General features: G+C 46.7%; 1 protein-coding gene across 1 annotated transcript in view; it reads left to right on the forward strand.

The window, feature by feature from the left end:
* The first annotated feature begins 10008 nt into the window (after window positions 1–10008).
* TRPM8 (transient receptor potential cation channel subfamily M member 8) overlaps window positions 10009–22216 on the forward strand; it is a 77006-nt gene continuing 64798 nt past the window's right edge. Inside the window, exons 1-4 of the mRNA XM_059393765.1 lie at window positions 10009–10125; window positions 13979–14052; window positions 20424–20580; window positions 21287–21464. Of these exons, the coding sequence (XP_059249748.1) occupies window positions 10009–10125; window positions 13979–14052; window positions 20424–20580; window positions 21287–21464 (526 nt within the window). The remainder of the gene's footprint in view (window positions 10126–13978; window positions 14053–20423; window positions 20581–21286; window positions 21465–22216) is intronic.

Here is a 22216-nt window from a genome sequence, read left to right on the forward strand (position 1 = left end):
TCTTTATGAAATTGTGACAATGTGAATAATTAAGCCATTTTGGATCTAATTGTTGCTGAGGCAATCTTCATAGCAAGGTATAGGATTCCATTAATTTCATCGTTCCCCTCTGCAGTCATTGAGAGTAAGGACCATTGATAAAAATAATTGAGATGTTGATAAGAACATGAAAGCAAAGATCATACACAGTTAAACCAATAAGTCCTAAACCTGGCTAGATTCTCAGGTATCTGTACCTTGGGGCCCATCCCTTGGCCTACCCTGGAGTCCCTTCCCCTGAGGTTTACTTTAGTGATGCACCTTCCACTTGCCTCAGGACGTTACAGGGACCAGGAACATAGGTTGGTGCTGCAGGCATTGCTGGCTCTATCTAGGATGTCCCCCACCATGTGGCCCCGTGTTCTTTCTACACAGTTCTTTTCCTCTTAAATTATTATTTGGAAATAAGGGTAGATTCACAAGAAGTTGGGAAACTAATACCAAGAGGTCCCATGTACCCTTCACCCGTTCCCCCCAACGGCGACACCACACAGAGCTCTAGTATAATACCACACCAGGAAACTGACATTGACATTGAGACCTTACTCCGATTTCTCACTGGTTGTATATGCACTCACTTGTGTGTGTATAGTTTTATCTACTTCTAGCAGGAGTCCATTCATGTAACTGTCACCACAATCCAGCTTTGGATGGGTTCCATCACTAGAAAGATCCCCTTTTAGAGTCCCGCCCCATCCGCTCCCCTGATGCAGGCGCCCTTTGTCCCCTGGGTGATGATGTCTCAGGACGTGTGGGTTGGGTCCTGCTTGCACCTGGCCGCGTTCATGTTTTTGCCTTGGCTCCCAGCAAGGGTAGGCTGCCGTTAGTGTCTATCAGCCCTGCAGGCTGGCTTCCCCTGTGCCGGACCAGCCCCTCACAGTCACCAGCGTCACCTTCTCCTTTGACCCTCTGCTCTCGTCCTGCCTTTTCCTTCCTTGGTATTCAACAATATTTTAGTAAGTCTCTTCAAAACTTGGCACACTGAGGAAAAAATAAAAATTTAAACCGCGAAGAAAAGAAGTGGTACCCCGTGTTCTCCATTTATTACTTGTTTGCCTCCCCCACCCCACCGACCCTCATTCTGGAACTTCTTGAAGTTGCGTGAACAGCTCCCCAACCCACTCCTCCAGTTTCCGGGTCTGCCTCTCTGCCACTCACAGATGAACTGGCTGAAGATGTAATTCCTAAATCCAGTCTTTTCCCTCGAAGAATACGAATGTGCTTCACCTTCTAGCTTGCAGAATTTCGAAACCCCCCCCCTTACGCCCCTCCCTCTTGTCCCTTATTTTTTTTTCTGCTGCGCTCTTTGTGTAACTTTGAGTTTATTCTTATCCTTGAATAATCTCACCAGGACACCTGTAAGCCTGTTAATTTTGCCTGGCATGAGACTCAGTGTGATTTTTTTTTTTTTTTTTTTTTTTTTTTTTAGTACCGAAGACCCCGATTCCTTCATTGGCCCAGGGAAGTAGATTGATTCTGTTGACTTTCTGACAGTCGTGCCTCCTCTGTGTGGATTATTTTCCTCTTCTGAAAGGCCTGTCATGTACATGGCCCATCTCTATGTGTTCCCTGTGGCCGGCCACAACCAGGGAGTGGAACAGTTGCCCCAAGCAGCTCCTGTCTATGTTGGAGTGGATGGGGCAGAGCCTCATGGCTTACTCAGCCCGTGCAGTTCTTACTCTGCAAGCCGCTCAGGCCAGGGGTCACTGTGCAGGACGCCATGGGCTGGTGTCCACTGAACACCTGGGCATGTTCTCTGGCTTGACCTTGGGTCACATGATGATGCCTGAGTAGGGTGCCAGTTTTGTGCAGAAATAGGACTGGAGGCAATTCTGGAAAGCACTTCCCTGCTGGGGCCAGGAGACCTCTTTTCTGAGCATCTACCCTTCTTCTCTCTTGGTCACAACTGCCTTCATTACGCATTACAGGCCTGGGGCAACACCACTCTCCCCGGAGCCGTCCATTCCCAGGGTGGGCTGTAATCTGAGCACAGTAATAAAATGAAAACAACAAGCTTTTCAGGGCTGCAAAAAACAAAACAACAAAATAACCACACCCGAGTCTGCACATAAAAAGAGCATGAGGTCAAAGGAAAAATTATAGGTCACTGTCTAGTAAGAGTCAATAAAAATAATAGCATTTAAGAATAAGGGGGAAAAGCAAATGACTGTTGGACAGAAAGAATAAAGACGAAGCCACCCTCAGGGTTTTCCTTTACCACATCAAAAGTCTAATAAGAATGGAACAGGTTCTGTGGTGGGGGGAAATGGTTGTCAAGTTGTCCACGGGACGTGAAGAAGCAGCTCCTCACATACGCTTCCTATGAGTCGCTCCACTGAAATCATTCCCAGACACTTTCTCCTGATGTGGGCAGATAGGTCCAGGGTGGACAAGACAGGTGCGAACGGACACCCACTGGGCGGGGACACCAGTGACACGTGAAGAGGGTCGAAATCATAGAGATAAAGTTAATAGGTAAATAAAAATTATTCTTGTGCATGAAAATATACAATCTAAAAAGAATAGCTTGAAAATAGCAATCTGGGCCTAAAACCCTGAATACATTGACCGTCATGGTGGGGGCGGGGGGTGGGGGGGTGGAGGGTGGCTCAGAGCGTGACCAGTAGGTAGCCGGCAGGTGAGCGACCTTGACCTAATGCTGACTTTGTGCCGTTAGAGTCTGGTTTGCTATGGGCTCTGTCACTCTTTCCTAAAGCTGCTCAGTGTTCCTCCTTAGTATTGCTGCAGAGTCTGATACCTTAAGGATCCTGCATCTGATTTTTACATGTAGGAGACCCAAGTAAAATTGAGGAGTCTTATGGCCAGTCTTGGCACAATGTCTCATTCAAAAGATACTCAGAAAAAAAAAAAAAAAAAGATACTCAGGCCCAACAGAGCAAGAGCATTGGAAATAAATATGAATGCAAGGGTGGTAGGCAGACTTCTGAGATGGCCCAAGGCCCCCTGCCTCCTGGTGTTCCTGCCCTTGTGTATTCCCCTCCCCCAGGATGCTGGCAGGACCCAGTAACTTGCTTCTAACAATAGGACGTGGCAAAGGTGATTTGGGATGTCACTTGTATGCTTAGGTTACACAGCCTGTGACTTTGCCTTGTGGCAGATTCTCTCTGTCGCCTTATTGGCTGGCACGCTTTGATAAAGCCAGTTGCCACGTTGAAGGACCCACAGAGCCAGGAACCACGGGTGGCATCCAGCAGCAAGATCCGGAGGACCCTCAGAACTCAACCCTGCTGACAACCACGTGAGCTTGAAGCAGGGCCTTGTCCTGTCCATACTTGAGGGGCTACCCCAGCCCCTGCTGGTACCCGGATGGCAGAGAGCCCACCTCAACCATGCCCGGGTTCCTGACCTGCAGAAACTGTGAGATCAAACACGAGCTGTTTTTAGTACTTATATTCTGAGATCATTTCTGATAAGAGATATCTGATAGGAATGGCTGAACTCAGAAAAGCGGCCAAAAGATGCTGTTCACTTATCTCACCACAACCTTATTCACAGTGGTAGCCCTTGTGAATAGACTGCGTGCCTGGCCCTCCTCCCACAACCCTACCAACTCTCCCCGCCTCCTCCTATTTCTCCACATCTGTTCTCTTGTGATGATCTCGGGTCCTTTTGAATATCAATCTTTTCAGTTTTTCTAGGCTACTCCTCATTTTCACTCCACATGTACCCCAGGAACTGAGCCCATGAAACATGTTTCTCTGGTGGGCGAGGCAGGGGAGCAGGGGGTGATGTTGATATATACGTAATCTTTTCCGCCACTTTGCTTTCCCTGAACACCTTATGCAGTCTCTTCTTATAAAGTCCCCCCACCCCCCACCCCAGGAATGGAAGTGAGGACAGGAACACTGATGTTGATGTCACCCAAGTCCCCAGCTGAGCTGCCGTGGGCTCGTCCCATGTGATTGTCACCATATATGGGGGGGCATTGCTGGTCAGCCACAAGTGTGGCTTTTTCTGACCTCAAGCCCTTGCTGTTTTTTTTTTTTTTCCTACCACACAGTCTTCTTTCCCTCCAAGTTAGATGATATAAATAGATGGTTCTCCATGTGTTGATTTGCATTCCTCTTGACATTAAATTTTTCACTACTAAAGGCAAGTATTTTGACAAATCATTTGGTTTTGCCTGAATGTTGGTCCTTGGCCTGTGGCGTGATGCTTGAACTTTTCTGATGTGTTCGCTGACCCTGTGATTTTTGAGAACAGCACAGTGAATTGAGTGGGTGTGCGACATGAAATCACCCTTTTCAAATATGATATTAAACATGAGGGGCACTCTTACTGTCATTTTATTGGTGGATTCTTCTTTTTAAAAATGTTTAATTTAAATTCAGTTTAACACGTATGGTATTCTTAGCTTCAGAGATAGCATGTAGTGGCTCATCAGTCGTATATAACACCTGGTGCTCACTACACCATGTGCTCTCTGTAATGCCCATCCCCCGTTACACCACCCACCTCCCCCAGCCACCCTCAGTTTGTTTCCTAGAGTTAAGAGTCTCTCATTGTTTGCCTCCTTCTCTGTTTTTCCCTTATTTTATTTTTCCTCCTCTTCCCCTATGTTCATCTGTTTTGTTTCTTAAATTCCATATATGAGTGAAATCATACGGTATTCATCTTTCTCTGATTTATTTCACTCAGCATAATACTCTCCAGTTCCATCCACGTCGCTGCAAATGGCAAGATTTCATTCTTTTTGATGGCTGAGTAAAATTCCATTGTATATATATACCACATCATCTTTATCCATTCATCTGTTGAGGGGCTTCTGGGCTCTTTCCACAGTTTGACTATTGTGGACATTGCTGCTATAAACTTTGGGGTGCATCGAATCACTGTGTTTGTGTTTTTTGAATGAATACCCAGTAGTGCAACTGCTGGGTCATAGGGTAGCTCTATTTTCAACTTTTTGAGGAATCTCCATACTGTTTTCCAGAGGGGCTGCACCAACTGGCATTCCCACCAACTATTAGGAGAAGTCCATCCACACCACGGCTCTTATTCCTTTAACTTGGCTTTCTAACTTCTAGTTGAGATTTCCATTAGTTTAGAGAAATACACTCAGAGTTAAACATAAAAGAAGGGGGTGGTCCTAGACTTGAAGCTTGTACTTTTAAGCATCATTACTCCAGTGCCCTCCAGGTGGGTGGAATGCGAGTGCCTCTTTCATGTGAATGTCAAATACTGCAAATCTGATCCACAGAAAGAAGTAGCATCCCAGTAGTCATTCTGGAGAGGCTTCAAGACTAGGCTCTTGCATATGGTGGCTATCGAATGCTATCTCGTGTTCTGTTGTGTTACAGTTTTGGAGTTATTGAATCCTATTTCTCGTTGTGTGTGAAACTCCAACTCCTGATTGTTGGGGATGGCATGAATAAATCCATCATCTTTAGAGATTGGTAAACCATCTATAAACTTATTCTTAAAAAAACAAAACAAAACAAAAACTTATTCTTCCTCAAGGACAGTAACGGCTCTCTTATCCATTCCAAGAGACTGAGGCTCCGGGTGTCCCCCATCTGCCTGTGCAGGTGGGTGATGGCAGCAGGTGTGCAGAACAGACCAAATCTCTAGAGCCAAAGCTTCAGACTGCTCTTTGGCAGAAGACACCTTTCCTCAGAGGGGAACTTCCAGGACCTTGGGCACATGAATATGATGAAGGCAGGGATGCTCTCACTAATGTGGGTGGGTGGGGGTCCCTGAGCCTTTCTCAGCAGAAAGTCCCCAAGGACACCCTTTTATTTATTTTAAAAAATTATTATTATTTCTTTAGGATTTTTTTTTTTAATTTTGAGAGAGAGAGAGAGAAAGAGAGAGAGAGCACATGGAGGGGAGGAGCAGAAGGACAGACTCCCCACTGAGTGTGGAGCCCAATGCAGGGCTTGATCTCATGATCCTGAGATCATGACATGAACTGAAACTGAGTCGGGGGCTTAACTGACTGAGCCACCCAGGGGCCCCTCAATTTTCATTACTAATTTTTAAAAAGGTCTATTTATTTATTTTTATATAGAGAGCAAAGGTAGGAAGAGGGAGAGGGAGAGAGAGAATCCCAAGGAGGCTCCATTCCTAGTGTGGAAGCCAAGGCTCTATCTCACTACCCTGAGATCATGACCTGAGCCGAAATCAAGAGTCAGGCGCTCAATGGACTGAACCTCCTGGGTGCCCCAAGGACCCCCTTTTAAAACCACACTCTAGACTTGGTTGTTGAGTGAAGCCCTGAACACCTGTGTGTTGTGCCCATTTCTTCTCTGGAGTGAGAGTTAGGCAGGCCAGGTGGGACGCAGGTGCTGCGGTAGGAACAACAATTAACCAGTTCCTTGTCCACAAAGGATTTCAGACAATATGATATGAGAGGGAAAAATAATCAGAGCTTTTCATCAGTATTTATTATGTTATTGCTGGCTCTCTTTTCCTTTGATCTTCAATCGGTTATCTATCTTTGATAGGGACTGTAGGAGGATCTGCCTGCCCCACAGAGCTCTTCTGTTCCACGCTATGTTATTCTTACAAGAATGGCCCTGTGCTTTTATCTATCCCTGTCTGCTAATTTTCTTCTTGCAAGATTGAAACAGGACCCAACAAATTAGCTGGTGGCCCCACCTCCCATTTGCTCCTGTGGAGGGGAGGTCTATACCGGTTTTCTACACTGGTTATCTACATGCCCTCTCAATCACCCAATGCTGAAACCCCATTACCATGGTCACTGGTTATCTTCCCCTTGCCCAGCCTCTAGATGCTTATCCTGTTTATTGAGTCTATTTTCCAGATAACATGAGCAAAGTAGTCAATTTTGGTAAATATAAAAAGTAGAAAAAAGAAAAGAATTGCTCACCATCCCACCCCCTACGTTAGCAGATAGTGGTTAGCATTTTGGTTTATTTACTGCTTGGTGCCTTCTACACATTATCCATGAGGCACTTAACCATCTGTCCTGCTGGGGCTGCCTTTCCCGTGGGCTCCGAGCCACCTTTCTAAGGAACTGAGAGGGGGAAGGACCCACTGAAGGTTCACAGCTTAGTGCTTCACCCAAGGCCCTGTCTGTGACGCCAGAGCTCTTAATTGCCAGGATTCCCTGCTTTCTGCTTTTTATTTTCCTACTTGCAATAAATCATTATAATTTCTTCATGCCATTGATTTATACCCCCTTCATGGCCCCACCCTTTTATTTCTTTTGGGTGAAATGTTCTATTAATGGAAATTGAGGTTATTTCTAATGGTCCCTATTACAAATAACTCAGCAATGAATAGCTTTTCAGTACAACTTTTTTGTATTTCTGACTATTTCTTTTGTCTAGGGTCCCCAAAGCCAGTGCACCTCGTCAACAATATTTCAGTCCCTTACTATACCATTGCCCAGTTGCACTGCAGGTAGTGAAATGGTTTCACACCACTCAGTCATCTGGAAGCCTCTGTCTCATTTCCCTCTTCCCAACATCAGATACTCTCATCTGAAAATACCTCCTCTCAGTGTGTCATTGTTGTTGGGCTTTAATGATAAGGGAGGCTTAGTCTGTTTTCAAGTTTACTTGTGATCTGTGTTCTCTCTAAGGTGGGTTAGGATTTTAGTCCTTAGCCTAGTTTTCTACCAGGTTTTGTATTATTCTGCCTGGTGGTATGACTTTGTTACTTTTTCTTAGCATAGGATGTATCCACTGGTTTCTCCCTAGTGTGATTTTCTTTTTCATTAAAGATTAATTCATTCATTTGAGAGAGAGAGAGACAGAGCATGTGAGGGGAGCGGCAGAGGGAGAGGGAGAGAAAGCATCCTCAAGCAGACTCCCTGCTGAGTGCAGAGTACAATGTGAGGCTGGATCCTGGGACCCTGAGATCATGATCTGAGCCACAGCCGAGTCGATCGCCCAGCTGACTGAGCCACCTAGATGCCCTGGGGTGTGACTTTCACTCCTTCCTCCCCTACTGGCTATGGTCCCATCTGATTTACCTGCACTTTCCCAAAGTTCCCCAGGAAGGGGAACTGTGGATGTCCTTTCACTCTCTGGGCCCTCTCCCTTGGCGTCTTCTGACCTTTACCCATGGTCCTCGGGTATCTGTCCCTTCCCCTAATGCCCCAGCTGCTCTCCACCCATGCCTTAACTCCTGACCATGTTCAGGGGACGGGTGAATGCCTTGAGCCCCTGGGATGTAAGATGTCCTAAAGAGGGACCAAACTCATAATGCACCAGCCTGAGTTGGGCTCAGGAAGGCAGCTGGAAACAAATGTCTGATGCAGGCATTTGATGAGCCAGAACAGGGCAGCTCACTGCCTGTCTCACGCAACTTGCCCATTTCTTGTTTGAAGTGTGACTGAAAAGCAAAAATACACCTTTCCCATTGCAACGAAAAAAGCAGTTTTTCATTGTGAGGCAAATGAAATCTTTTCCTGACCATTGGTGCCCTACTTAGAAGCAATTTGCTGTATGGGGATCACAGTAAATACCTTGCAGGATTGATCTGTGGTTTTACAATAATGTATGTAAAGTACCAATTAATACTCAGAGCCTCTCTTTGAAATGTCTGGGGAGAGAAGTAAAAGCACTCGTCATTTTAAACAGCCTGGACTGCTGCTCTGAGTGGGTTTCAAAAAAGGTTCCAGACTCTGTGGTATGGGAGAGTTTTGAGGCTGCCTGGGGTGGGGGCAGTTGAGACATAGAAGTCAGACCCACAGGCTGAGGTTCGGAACCTGTGGCGGAGTGGCTGGTCGAGGCCTTTCCACATCCAGGGGTTCTGGAAGGTGATGTGGAAGCAGTTTAAAAGCTGGAGGAGGACTTAGGGTTTGGGAAGGGGTGTGTTGTTTACTCATTTAAATTATTCACTCAGTAAATATTTGTACAGATCTACTCTGCACACCTTGCCAGGTCTTGGGACCTGGTGCTGAACAAGAGAGATCTGGTCCACCCACCCAGAGATCTGGTGGAGGGTGGAGGTCACGGGGACATGCCCCCACCTGGGGGTCACAGAGCACCTCCCCAGAGAAGTGGCACACGCGTGAGGCCCAGAGGATGTGAAGAAGATGAATAGACAGGGGGTCTGGGGAAGAGGGTTCCAGACAGAGGGTGTGACCCCAGGGGCCACTGAAGAGGCTGGCAAGGGAGAAGGAGGGGGGTCTGGCTCTTATATGTGCTGTGACTGGAGGGCTGTCACGAGTCACTGAGGAAGCTTGGTACCGGAAGAGGAGACTCAGGGAAACTGGGAAGGATAATGCTTTCATCCTAGAAATGTCATGTCTAGTATGTCTGCCAGATGACACAGGCACATGGACGGAGTAGCCATTGGTGCTTTTTGTCTGCAGCCCGGGCTGAGGGTCAGAGGGCACCCTTGCAGGTTGGGATGGGAGGGTCTGGGCATCAGGAGAGCAGGGGCGGCCTGGGAAGCCACCCTGTCATGGCTGAGGCTTCTGTGTGTCCTGGGCTAATGGCCTGCTGCCAGGCCTGAGAGGGAATGGCGAGGTGTCCTTGGGGCCCAAGGGTCAGCTCCCAGTCTCAGGGTGACCTGGACACCCAGGCCCTCAGCCCCTGCCACCATGGGATGGATCAGGGCCAGGATCCTTCTCAGAGTCCGGCCCCTTCCTCTAGATGTCACAAGTCGTTGTTAGGGTTTGCTCTTTATGTTCCCTTGACTCCAAACCCCTTAAGTTGGAAGTAGCTATTGTGAAACTCCCAAGTGTGGTGGTCTACAATGTGGACCCTGCCCCAGAGAGGGGCATCTGGGCGGGGTGTGGGGGGTGTGGGCGGACCTGTGCTGTAAGGACCAGAACTTTAGCAGGTCCTGGAGGATGCGGGGAGGATGAGGCCACAAGAGCAGGGCAGGGGTGCTGTTACTGGTGGGCGTCCAGGGGTGGAGCAGGAGGTGGAAGAGACAGAGAGCATTGAGACAAGGCTGTCTGTGGAGCCCTTTTACTGTTTGCAACTCAAACTAACCCCCTGTCCCGCCCCATTCTCCATAGACAAGATGTCCTTCGAGGGGGCCAGGCTCAGCATGAGGAACAGAAGGAATGGCACACTGGACAGCACCCGGACGCTGTACTCCAGCATGTCTCGGAGCACCGACGTGTCCTACAGCGAAAGCGTGAGTCCCCAGCAGCGGTGTCGTCATGTCTGTTCTGCCTGTGATGTTATTTGGGGACGCACACTGTTTCTTTAAAAAGATCGTACCTCAAAGTGTAGTGTTTTGTTCTGTGGCTTGTTTTGGTCACATAAGGAAGCATATTCTCTTCTGTGTTGTTTTTCCAGTATCCTTATTTTAAACGTTGTGGCCTTAAGACATTGTTACATGATGTGTTTATTAACAGGCATTCAGGCAGTTTACAATACTGAGCTGTTCACACTGGTTAATGCTTAGTGCTTGGTGTTCTTGCTTCGGGTTCAGCTGGTTCACCGCAAATGATTCTCGAATCTAAGTCCTTCTCTTCAGCTCTATGGCTGGATCTCAGTTTGGGTCCTCATTTGTTCTTGCAATAGCTTCTAATTGTTCTCCTGGGCACCTGTGTGTCCTGTTCCAAGACAGCAACTACACTGCCCTGCAGATGAGGGGAACTGCCACGATGCTTCCTCGGGGCCAGCAGGGGACCTCTTCTTCCTGTGACCAGACTCTGTGGGGTGGGAGAGTTTTGAGGCTGCCTGGTAGGGGAGCATCTCCCCATTCCTGTCTGCTATGTTGTTGCTCAGGCACGTCCCACTGGCTTCGTGCCCATCCTGCGGGCAGATCCAATATGCTCGCTTGTTAGGATATAAAGACAGCATTCTAGTCTGATATCAAGGCCCCCCTCGTCTGCGGTGTTGGAAGTCAGAACAGTAGCTCCCTGTGGGGATGAGGAGGGAGGAGGGTTTGGGAGGGGTGCTGGGCATGTCAGTGTCTACGTCTGACTGGTGGTTACAGGGGGCTGGGTGATCTGTTGGTGAGCTCTAAGACAACAAACAAGGGGCAAGCGGCCCCCGCATACTGCGTATGCAGGCAGCGCTGGTTCTCAGGTGCTGCTCCAGCATGAGCCCACCCCCAACACAGAATGCCTCCTTAGATTTTACACCTGGTCTCACCTTAGCCCTGGCCCTGCAGGAAACAAATGAAGGGCAAAGACAGTGGGGCCTCTCCTCCAGCCTCAAGCAACAAGAGGCCTCCCGGAAGACAGGAAAGGCCTTTTCCCCATTTCGCTCTTGGATTTGGGCTGTGATGCCTCTGGGAGATGGACAAGGGCTGACTTTCTCTTGCCATTCTCCATGGCTCCCAGAGGATTTCTGGATGGATTTCCTGCTCACATCCTCAGAAGTGCTGGCAGCTCCCCCGGCTAGAACTTCTGAGACCACCCAAGGATACCTCATTTCCAAGGGGTCCTGTTTGCAGCCACCCGCCTCCCCCAACCCCCTGTGAACACACAACTCCGCAAAGTGCATTTTCAGAGGGAATTTTTAGCTACAAAGCAGTGTTTGCACCACCGCTCGTCTGTGATCATTGACTCCGCAGGACTATACAGCTGTAGAGTCCTGTTCATTTAGTTATTAATTAGACTTAAAATTAGTTAAGACATTAGAAAATATTATCAGGGAGAAAAGGCATCACAGGCTTTGAGATTTTTGCCTTCAGATGAGTATAGGAATTGTGGTTGTTTTCCACATTTTTATTGTCTGTGGAAGAGAATGTTCAAGTGTCAATTTCCAGCTTAAGGAGGAGTAATAAAAATACTTTTGCACCTACCACCAGTTTAAGGAACAGGATAGGACAGACAACCGAACGGGAAAATGACAAAAGGCATGAGCATGCATTGAATAAAAAAGGACACAAAAATAACCCATAAATGTGTGAAGAATGGCTCAGCCTCTCTATCAGCAGCAAGACTTTGGAAGGCCCCACGTGCCCCCCCACCCCCGCCGTGCCATCCTCTCTCTCCTGCCAGAGGTCACTGTGAGCCTGCATTCTGTGTTATTGTGTTTATAAGTTTATTATTTGAATATATATATAAATATATATCCCTAAACAATATATCATTTGTTTTTTTAAAGATTTTATATTTTTATTTGAGAGAGAGAGAGAGAAAGAATGAGCAGGGGGGAGGAGCAGAAGGAGAGGGAGAAGGAGGCTCCCTGCTGAGCAGAGAGCCCGATGTGGGACTCCATCCCAGGACCCCGGGATCATGACCTGAGCCGAAGGCCGAGGCTTCACTGACAGAGCCCCCCAGGTGTCCCCCTATTGCTTAGTTTTATCTGGTTTTGGTATACATGGATGTCTACACGTATTCTTTGGGGAGTTTTTTTGTTGGTGGTGATCATTACGTTTTTGAAATTTGTCCGTGTGGAGAGATGAAGCAACTGCTGGCCTGTTTCATTCCTGTTCAGTGCATGTCTGTCCAGCCTGAGGGGAATGTCTGGATTTTAGGGCTTTGCTGTTAGGAGCAATGCCATGTGAACGTTTTGGGGGGTGTGAGGTGGGGTTCGCTGGGAAATGTTCTGAGGGTAAAGCCGGGTGGGTGAAGGTAGACACCTCCCCCTCATGGGGTCTGGGTTTAAGACACAGGATCTATGGGACAACTTTAGGTTAAAGGGCCAGGAAGAGTAGGCATGCAGTCCCTGCTTCTCTGATGTCTCAGAATGTAGGATGGTGGGCACCAGGGGACAGATTGCCTCATGCACTGTGGACTTCATTCTTAGAGACTGCCTGCCGCCTGTTTTTCTGGGGCAGGGCCGGTGGCAGCCTTGCTGCCAGGGATGGAGGGGTCAAGGCTGGCTTTGGTGCCAGCGGCTTGACTTAGGGGGCCAAACCTCTAGGAAGTTGTTGGAGAAGTCAGTGCCCTGAGGGAAGGGGGTTTGGACAGCCAGCCCTACTTCCCCAGGGCAAGAATCCCGGTAGGGCTGACAACCGATGGCCAGGCATTCTGAGCTTGTTGGCTGTTCACAAGGCAAACCTACCTCTCTCTCCCCAGGGCATGATTTGTAGGGGGATAACTTTGCTGGCCCTGGTAAATAATTTTCCGGAGTATTTGTACCAGTTTACTCACCCACCCATAGGGAGCACGAGGCCCCATGGTCTCATATCTGGCGTCAGCTGCCTTTTGGATTTTCCCCACCTGGTGGGTGTGCCATGGGAAGTCGCTGTGGTTTTCCTTCACACTTGCTTCATTAATGGGGAGGCTGAGCCTCTCTTCACATATTTATGGGTTAATTTTATGTCCTCGTTTATTCGATGCATGCTCATGCTTTTTGTCATTTTCCCCTTCAGTTGTCTGTCTTATTGTTAGTGATTTCAAGTGGTTGAGATAGTCTATCAATCCTGTGATGATTAATGTGTATTAATCTTGAGGAGTATAAAACTACACTTGAGGAGTGTAGTTTTTTCAATGCATTTGCAATTATAGTCTCCCACTTGAGGAATATATATTTTTTTCAATGTATTCTTCATCTCTTTCCAAATAGTTTACTTTTGCATCTGAAGGGAAGACTTTGATGTATAGAAACTTGTGGTTGTTTATCAGAATGAGGTCCTGGAAATGCCTTGTGACCTTGTCCATGGGGGAGTAAACACAACCCTTGAAGGAGTCTTTGGAATATGTCTTCTTTTGAAAAGCAAGTGTAAGAGGAAAGAGAATCTGCTTTGATACATTATTTATGCTACACTCTCAACAAATGCTTACATTCCCTTGGTAATCCTAGGGACGGAAAAACATGATTTGTATGTGTATCATGACATTTATTACAAGATAACGCCAAGTTAACTTGTATAAAAATTTGCATTTAGTTATAAAAATTTAAATGTATGCCTCTTTTAAAAAAACTGTGGTACTCTAAAAGCATGAACGGATGCTGGGTGCTATGAATATGTGGTAAATTCTTGAAACCTTTGAAGTAGGTGTAGATCATATTTAGTATTCATTAATGACAGCAGTGTGTGAGAATAAATTAGTGATATGCTGTCCAATGTTCTTTCTCCAAAGGACTTGGTGAATTTTATTCAAGCAAATTTTAAGAAACGGGAATGTGTCTTCTTTACCAAAGATTCCAAGGCCACGTAAGCAACAATTTTCCCTCCGTTTTTGCTTCCATGTTAGAAAATAAATTATTAACAACCATTTCAACAGACGAACGAATGTTCAGTAGTTCATTATTAAAGTTGTTTTCATCTTGCAATTCCCAGAAATGGTTTGTGAGCAGGAAGAATTTGGCAAGTAGCTTGAACTTGGTCCCTAGGGCGAGTCCCTAGAGCAGTATCATTTCGTTTTGTATTTTTAACTTTGGTAATATTTGGTAGAGTCTCCAAGAGAGGCTGTTGCCCCTTTTGGTGTTTCCATGAGCCTGGGAGCCCACCAGAGTAGCCACAGCAATGAAGGTTGTTGTGCTCTAGTGGTTGGCAGATGGCCCCAAGCAGGAACATGTGTGGCAATCTGGCTTCTCTTTAGGCTGTTGACCTTTGGCCTTCCCATCCAATCGGGTGTTAATCCACTCTGAGTCTCAAGTGTTTTGGAGCATCAACATGGGGTTTCAAAAGCCATGGGGAGCATCCCCCTGAAGCTGTAAATGCAGGCGGTACTTGATGAATGTTAGCTAATGAGATACTGAGTTATTAGCCCAACTGCTGATCTTTCCCATCGAAGATGTGCCTGGACCCAAAGAGATAATTTTAGTGTTACCTCCCTCTCATCCTGTCCCTCTGCCTTTCCTCTGTTGCCTGGGGCTGAGAGAAGAAAGAATCTAGCTATTCATTGGTTAGATAGTTGCTGCCGTAGTTTATAATTAAATCACCGACCTTCTGCTGAGCAGAGGCAGCCAACAGAGGAAGGATGTAAGAACAAGCAAGAGGAGGTGTGTTAGAACCAGCCCTGGGTCCCACCTTGGCTTGGCTGCCAGCTCATTGCATGATCTTGAACCAGTTATGCTTTTTTTTTCTGAACAGAATTCTCTGATGCTAAAATGCTAGCAAAGTATACCTAATGGGTTGTGGTAAGGATTCAATGAAGTAACACCAAAATACCTACCATAGTGCCTCAGAGCACAAAAAGGTCTTAATAAATGTGTTTTCTTGCTTTGTGTGAATTAGAACATGAATATCAGAAAAGCTAAGAATGTCTGTTTTGTCACTGGTGTAAACTTACTCATCATGACTCCTTTTGATAGAGTATAAACTTCATGAGTCAACTATTTATTCCCTCAGTGGTTTCAATGAAAGACTTTGCTGTTAATCTATTGGTTGACTGGTAGAAAATACAGTTTATTCATTCATTCACTCAAGATATATTTATTGAACATCTACTATGCCATGGGGACTTACATACTTAATTGTTAATTCTACAACCAGCCCCCTTTGAAGGTAGCTGCTCTTTAAATTTTTAAATTTTTTTTTTTTTTTTTTACTTGACAGACAGAGATCACAAGTAGGCAGAGAGGCAGGCAGAGAGAGAGGAAGGAAAGCAGGCTCCTGCTGAACAAAGAGCCCGATGCGGGGCTCGATCCCAGAACCCTGGGATCATGACCCGAGCCGAAAGCAGAGGCTTAACCCACTGAGCCACCCAGGCGCCCTGGTAGCTGCTCTTAAAAAAAAAAAAAAAAAAAAGTTTATTTATTTATTTATTTGAGAGAGAGAAAGTGAGAGAGAGAGAGCAAGAGTGAGAGAGAGTGAGCACATTAGTTGGGGGGGGGCAGAAGGAAAGGGAGAAGCAGACTCCCTACTGAAGAGGGAGCCTGATGCAGGGCTTGATCCCAGGACCCTGAGATCACGATCTGGGTCAAAGGTAGACACTTAACCAATAGAGCCACCCAGGTGCCCCAAGGTAGCTATTCTTATCATTGACCGTCAGGGCATGTGAGCCCCAACAGTTCAGTATTTTACTGGTCACACTGCCAGTGGGAGATGGATGAGGGACTGGACTCAGGTTTTTGGATTCCCAGCTTGTGTGCTCTTTTTGTCTCCTGACCCTACACTTTCTAAGAACGGCACTGCCTCAGGCATATTGTATTCATCAGCAATTTCTTAGGTGCAGAAATCAGTCTAATTGGTTTAAGTGAAAGGGTTAGTAATGGGAACTTTTGGCTGAAAAGCATAACCAGAGCCAGGGCAGTGGCATAGAGACTCTGTCTCTTCCCACTTGTTGTTTCTGCTGTCCTCTGGGTGGGCAGGCTCTTCATAATTGGTGGCAAAGTGGCTACTATATCTGACATGTTACCAGTGGGGTGGGGGGGAGAGCCTCATTCTTAGCAAATCCTCCAAAAATTCTGGACGGATGTTCATGGTTCTCCTTGGCCTTAGTTGGGCTATGTGCCTACATTTAAACTTGTCCCTGGGCTAGGGAATAAGATATGCTGATTGGCCAGACGTGGGTATTATGTCCACATGGAACCCATGTGGAAAGGAAGGATGCCTCAAAGGAAGATCAGGGTGTTCCTGCTAGCCAAACGGGAAATGGATGCAAGGTAGGGAAACCTATCGCTGCCCACCTTAAAGGGCTTGGTTACAGCCTGAGTCTGGCCCCAAACAAAGGGAGATGTGGTGAACAACCCCCATCTTCAACAACACAAGCAGAAGACAGGAATGCCTCAGGGTCCTCTGGTTCCCTTTTAGAAGGGCACAAGGTTGTAGACCAGGGTCAAGACTCTGTACTCTTTGAACTTCCCTGTATTTATTGCTATTATCTCTCCATAGGTGATAGGAACACTCTGTGTCATCCAAATTTCCTATTGGACAAGGACATCAAATGAAGTGACTATTAATATTGATACCCCCAACTTGCTTGCTTGCCCCACAAGCTGACATAGGTTGTCTGAGTCTCCCCAGAGAATCCCTGTAGTTGCTCATATGTGCTATGTGCAGACTGCTCAAGTTTCTCTGCTCTACCCCTTGTGGATGTCTATTTCTTGAGTAGTTACTGGAGGGTGATGCCCAACCACTGCCCCATCTAATGAAGGCCTCTGAAACATTGCTGTCCGGCTCAGGGGCTGCGTCCCAGCACTTCTGAGGCTGTAAGCCCCTGGTCTGGGTTTGCTCTCTTCTCTTCTCTCTGCCTTGGCCATGCTGCACTCTAGACAGAAATAGGGAGGACTCTACTTTCTTTATAGCTGCTCTATGTAATGGAACTTTCAGCCATGATCGAAATATCCTATAACTGCACTGTCCAATATGATAGTCACTAGCCACAGGGGGCTCTTGAGCATGTGAAATGTGGCTAGTACAATCAAGGACTTGAATTTATATAATTTTAATTTTAACTACTTTAAACATAAAATTACATTGCCACATGTGGCTAAAGGCTGCCTTAAAAGTCTGTCTTCAACCATAGTGAGAACAGGTGAGGCAGAGACTTCTCTTCCCCATCCTGCAATGAACTTTTGTGGGTGTAGACAGAACCCCGTGGGTAGCAAGATGGTAAAAGCTAAAGAGAGAGAAGAGGAAGCCAACTTGGACCCTGGTGGGGAGGACTCTGAGACCACTGGGGAGCAAACTTGGCTCTGTAATAGAGCTGAGTAAGTACCCCAAGTAAGGGACTGAGTAAAAGAAAGGACTGAGGAAGTTGAAATCAATTCTGGTTGTCTTTCTTTTCTTGGCCAAACTGCATGATGCCCCCAAGCCTGTTCCAGAAAAGGGGCGAGATGACTGCTGAAGGTGGGATTTTGGATCCAGGCTTTACCTCTGTTTTTATAACCCTGGAAAATACCAGAAGTCTGACATATATTTTGAACACAGATAATTTCCATACTCTGTAGTAATTAAGACTTTGAGTTACAAGGAACTCAATCAAGCTAGCTTAACCTAAAAGGGCTGATATACTATAAGAAATAGTAATGCCACACAGAACCCAGGAAAAGCCTTGTCTCAACCCAGCGGTATAGATGGGATTGTAGAGCAGCAACAGGCTCACTGTGGTCCATGTTACACATGTACTCTCCAGCAGGAACCCACACTGATGTATCATTCACAACCTCACCCTTAGGAGGGTGACCTGCTTATGAGGATTCCTGCCATGGTGTACTTGTTCCTCACCGTATAAGGTCTTCGCTGGTTACCCTGGGCTTCCAGCACTTCAAAAAGATCTCTGTTAGCAGAGTAACTCATTTCACGTAACACAGTTGAGGCCAATTGCTTCCAGGTAGTAGAATCTTGGTTACCAATAGAATCTGTCTCCTTCTGGAGCAATCATAAAACCTCCTCCTCAAACTATTTTTTTCTCCATTGTATTTTTAGAACCTGTCATACCACTATTATCATTTGGTAAAATGAAAATGTGATCTACTGCCATAGAGTGCTTTTAAAATTAATTCTATATTTTCCATCTGTCAAATAAGCTCATCAGTGAAGAAGACCTTGAGAATATAGCCCTTCCCATGACAGCTATATATGTTTAAGTTCACCTTCCAGAAGGCACAACAAACAAACAAAAAAAAACTTTACAAAAATCACTGAGGAATGATGAGTATTCTAACTATTTACATGATGACTAATCAATGTATTCATTCACTCATTTATGCCTTCATCATTTGGAAGATATTAGCCGAATGCCCTTATGCTAAGAACAGAGAAGAGAAGATAAATAAACAAGAGTCTAGTTAGAAGCAAACCCTAACAGAATTTCTCAGCTTGTTTACGTTTATTTGACCTAGCCTGCACAGGGAATCTTTGCTTCAGAGTCGCCACATATAGTTGCCCAGGCTGTGCACTGCACAAGTGTGTTAGTGTCACAGGCCTATGTCTGCCAGAGGGAGCATCTTTTCTAGCATGTTGGTGGTTAGGGTGACTACATACTTTAAGACTTGGAACACTGACAAGCATGATGAGGCTCTGACCCTACTAGGCCTTGGGCAGCAGATATAAACTGGGATTGTTCTGGGCAGATCAGGACCTTTGGTCATGCATGCTGTTCTGCTTCTCCACAGGCCATGGCTCCCTTGAATTCTTAGCACCTTCTGACTCTTGTCCAAAGACTAATGGGAGAGACAATAGGGGGAGCCAAGTGGGTGGGGCAGGCAGAAAGAAACTGGGAAAAGGGAGAGCTGCTTTGGCCACACTGACTTTTTTTTATATTAAAGATTTTATTTATTTATTTGACAGAGAGAGAGATCACAAGTAGGTAGGGAGGCAGGCAAAGAGAGGGGGAGAAGCAAGCTCCCTGCCGAGCAGTGACCAACCCCCCCCCCCCCCCCAATGCAGGGCTAAATCCCAGGACCCTGAGATCATGACCTGAGCCAAAGGCAGAGGCTTAACCCACTGAACAACCCAAGCAACCTGGCCACACCGACATTTTTGTTGTGGTTCCTCTTCCTCTCTTTGGAGACATGGTGGTCAGGATGCAACACAGCTCTGGAAAGAGGAGCCAAGTAGCCATGGCATGGATTTTTAGATTTTGTTTAAACTGCATTTTTCTTCTTTTCTGTTGCCACTGCCTCTGCTATTCCTTGATCTGTGTGTATGGCAACAGCACAACCCAAAATCACTTGCTGGAGGGTGTGCTATTGTTTCCAACCCTCTCAGTAACCCTGGGAGGAGTGGGGCTGTGCTGGAGAAAAGAAGGGGTTGGCTTGTTCTGTACTAAACTGGTGTTATAACATATAGATATATTATATATAACATATATAACAGGTGTTATACCAACTGTTCCCGAGAGGTCCCCAAAACTGGAGAGCAGGTGTCCCATCCAGTTAATTGCTGGGTGTGGTGGGTTCAGCCCAGGCCTGCCTCAGAACAGATTTTCAATCCTTTACCTCTTAACTGCCTAGCTTTTCATCCTCCTCCGATTTTGTAAATGCACACGTGTCCCTGAACAAACACATATATTTTAGTTCTGTGGCACTTTACATGGGGAGAAATAGTGTTTATTTATTGTAGTTTGTTCTTGTCTAGCCCAATGATAGAAAGTCTCGCAAGCAGCTGACATCTAGTACAGACAGGATGGTCTTCCTAATTTCTGGATTGCTTTGGGTCCCTGCCAGGGGACCCACTGTCTCTAGTGAGTACCAGCCCTGAGAAGGAGGACTCACCTCACCTCAGGCGAGTGTTACTGGCCAGACGCACCCTGGCAGGGCTGGCACTCAGGGCTCCTGCATGTTATAAACCACACGGGTAGCTACATAAAGAGTCTCCAGATTTCAAAGGCTTAATCCCATAATAACCTGAAGGCTATGTACTCAGAGACAGACTCCATGAAGGCACTTCTGTATCTCAACTCTCAATACAGAGCCAGCTTTTCGGTGCATGCACAATAGACAACAGGGATAAAACAGCAAGATAGCTTTTAAACAATCCACTGAGATGATGACTGTAGTCTGAAAATAGGATTTGATGGCCAGATCTCTGTGTTTATTTAAGCTAATAACATGTAGTTTATTCTAAAAATGTGATGAATGACTCAAGTAGGCTTAATGAAACCAGTTCTTTCTTGTCAATATCATCCTGCTCAGGGACAATGTGTGCAAGTGTGGCTATGCCCAGAGCCAGCATATAGAAGGCACCCAGATCAACCCAAATGAGAAATGGAGTTACAAGAAACACACCAAGGAATTTCCGACGGATGCCTTCGGGGATATTCAGTTTGAGACTCTGGGGAAGAAAGGGAAGGTAAGCAAAGGTTATCTATTTTAGCTGATTCACACAACCTGAACTCCCTTGAGTTACCTTGAATGGGTTCACAGGTTGGGGGCAGGAGATATGGGTAGTCAGTCCAAAAAGCACAAGTCAAAGCGGTGATTAGAATATGTACAGCTGGAAAACTCAGCTCCTGACTGGCTGCCGCCCAGAGGCTTTCCCTGAGGACATGGCAGGCATGGTGGTATCCTCAAATGCACAGGAGTCTCCGGTCTCCATGGCATCACCAGCCCTAGGCAGCTGGAAACCTGGGGCTCCTCGCATCCCCAAGCCCCGTGTTTGCAGCCCTGGAAGGTGGCACACTGCTGTGTCTCTTCCCAGGGCCCCATACCCCAGGATGGGCCACAATTATCTCTTGCCTGCCCAGAACTCCCCTCTCTCGGTCTTGTCTCTTGGTGTACAGTCAACACTGATGCTGGAGGGTTCCCCATCCCATCCTGTTTCTACTCTGCTTCAAACACCTCACAGGTTCCCCACCGTCTTTAGGATAAATTCTCGAGTTCTCCAGCGGGCCTGAATGGCCCGCTGGTGGCACCACCCCTCCCCAGCCTACTGTTTTCCTTCCACGTCCTCGTGGGGACCCGCGGTAGCTGCTGGCCCATACGCCTCGCTCTTCCCACAGGAGCAGGTGGTTGGGAGGACCGGTGCCCCACCCTGACACTTTCCCTCTTCCCCGCAGTATATCCGCTTGTCCTGTGACACGGACGCGGAGACCCTCTATGAGCTGCTGACCCAGCACTGGCACCTGAGAACTCCCAACCTTGTCATTTCTGTGACTGGTGGTGCCAAGAACTTCGCCCTGAAGCCGCGCATGCGCAAGATCTTCAGCCGCCTCATCTACATCGCGCAGTCCAAAGGTGCGGGCGGTCCCTGAGGGGGTGGGGACACGGCGCCACCTCTGTCGATGCTGGGCCCGGTTGTCTTCGGGAGATGGAACTGAGTCTCCAAATGCAGTTCATGCACAGAATATAGACTCTCTAGAAGTACACGATTAATCATGATCTATTGAAAGCAAGGTCCTCGAATGGACAAGACAGGGAGCTCTGGTAGGTGGTGGTGAGGGGTTTGGGGTGGGAGGTGATGGTGGGGGGGTCACAAGGTTAAATCAGCGTCAAGGTGCTTCCTTGTGGGTTCTTTTGTCTCCTTGAATCATCTAAAGTTTTCATTGTGTGGCTTCTTTTTTTTTTTTTTTTTTTTAAAGATTTTATTTATTTATTTGACAGAGAGAAATCACAAGTAGGCAGAGAGAGAGAGAGGAGGAAGCAGGCTCTCTGCTGAGCAGAGAGCCCGATGCGGGACTCGATCCCAGGACCCTGAGATCATGACCTGAGCCGAAGGCAGCGGCTTAACCCACTGAGCCACCCAGGCGCCCTCATTGTGTGGCTTCTACATATAAAATTTTATGCAGAAAATACTCTGGCAAACCATAAGGCAAATTTCATTTCTTTGCTCTTTAATTTTGAGATCACTGATGCGCCTTTGGAAATAGCGATGGTGCTTGACAGGTTGTAAGCACTAGGTAAGAGTTTGATTGAGATTAAGATGAGTAACTGTAGCTTTGTTACCTGAAATATTCACCACAGTGTTGCCTTTCTTAAATTTTTTATTA

This window comes from Mustela nigripes, chromosome 3, assembly GCF_022355385.1.
Source record: "Mustela nigripes isolate SB6536 chromosome 3, MUSNIG.SB6536, whole genome shotgun sequence".
In the NCBI taxonomy this organism is placed as follows: domain Eukaryota; kingdom Metazoa; phylum Chordata; class Mammalia; order Carnivora; family Mustelidae; genus Mustela; species Mustela nigripes.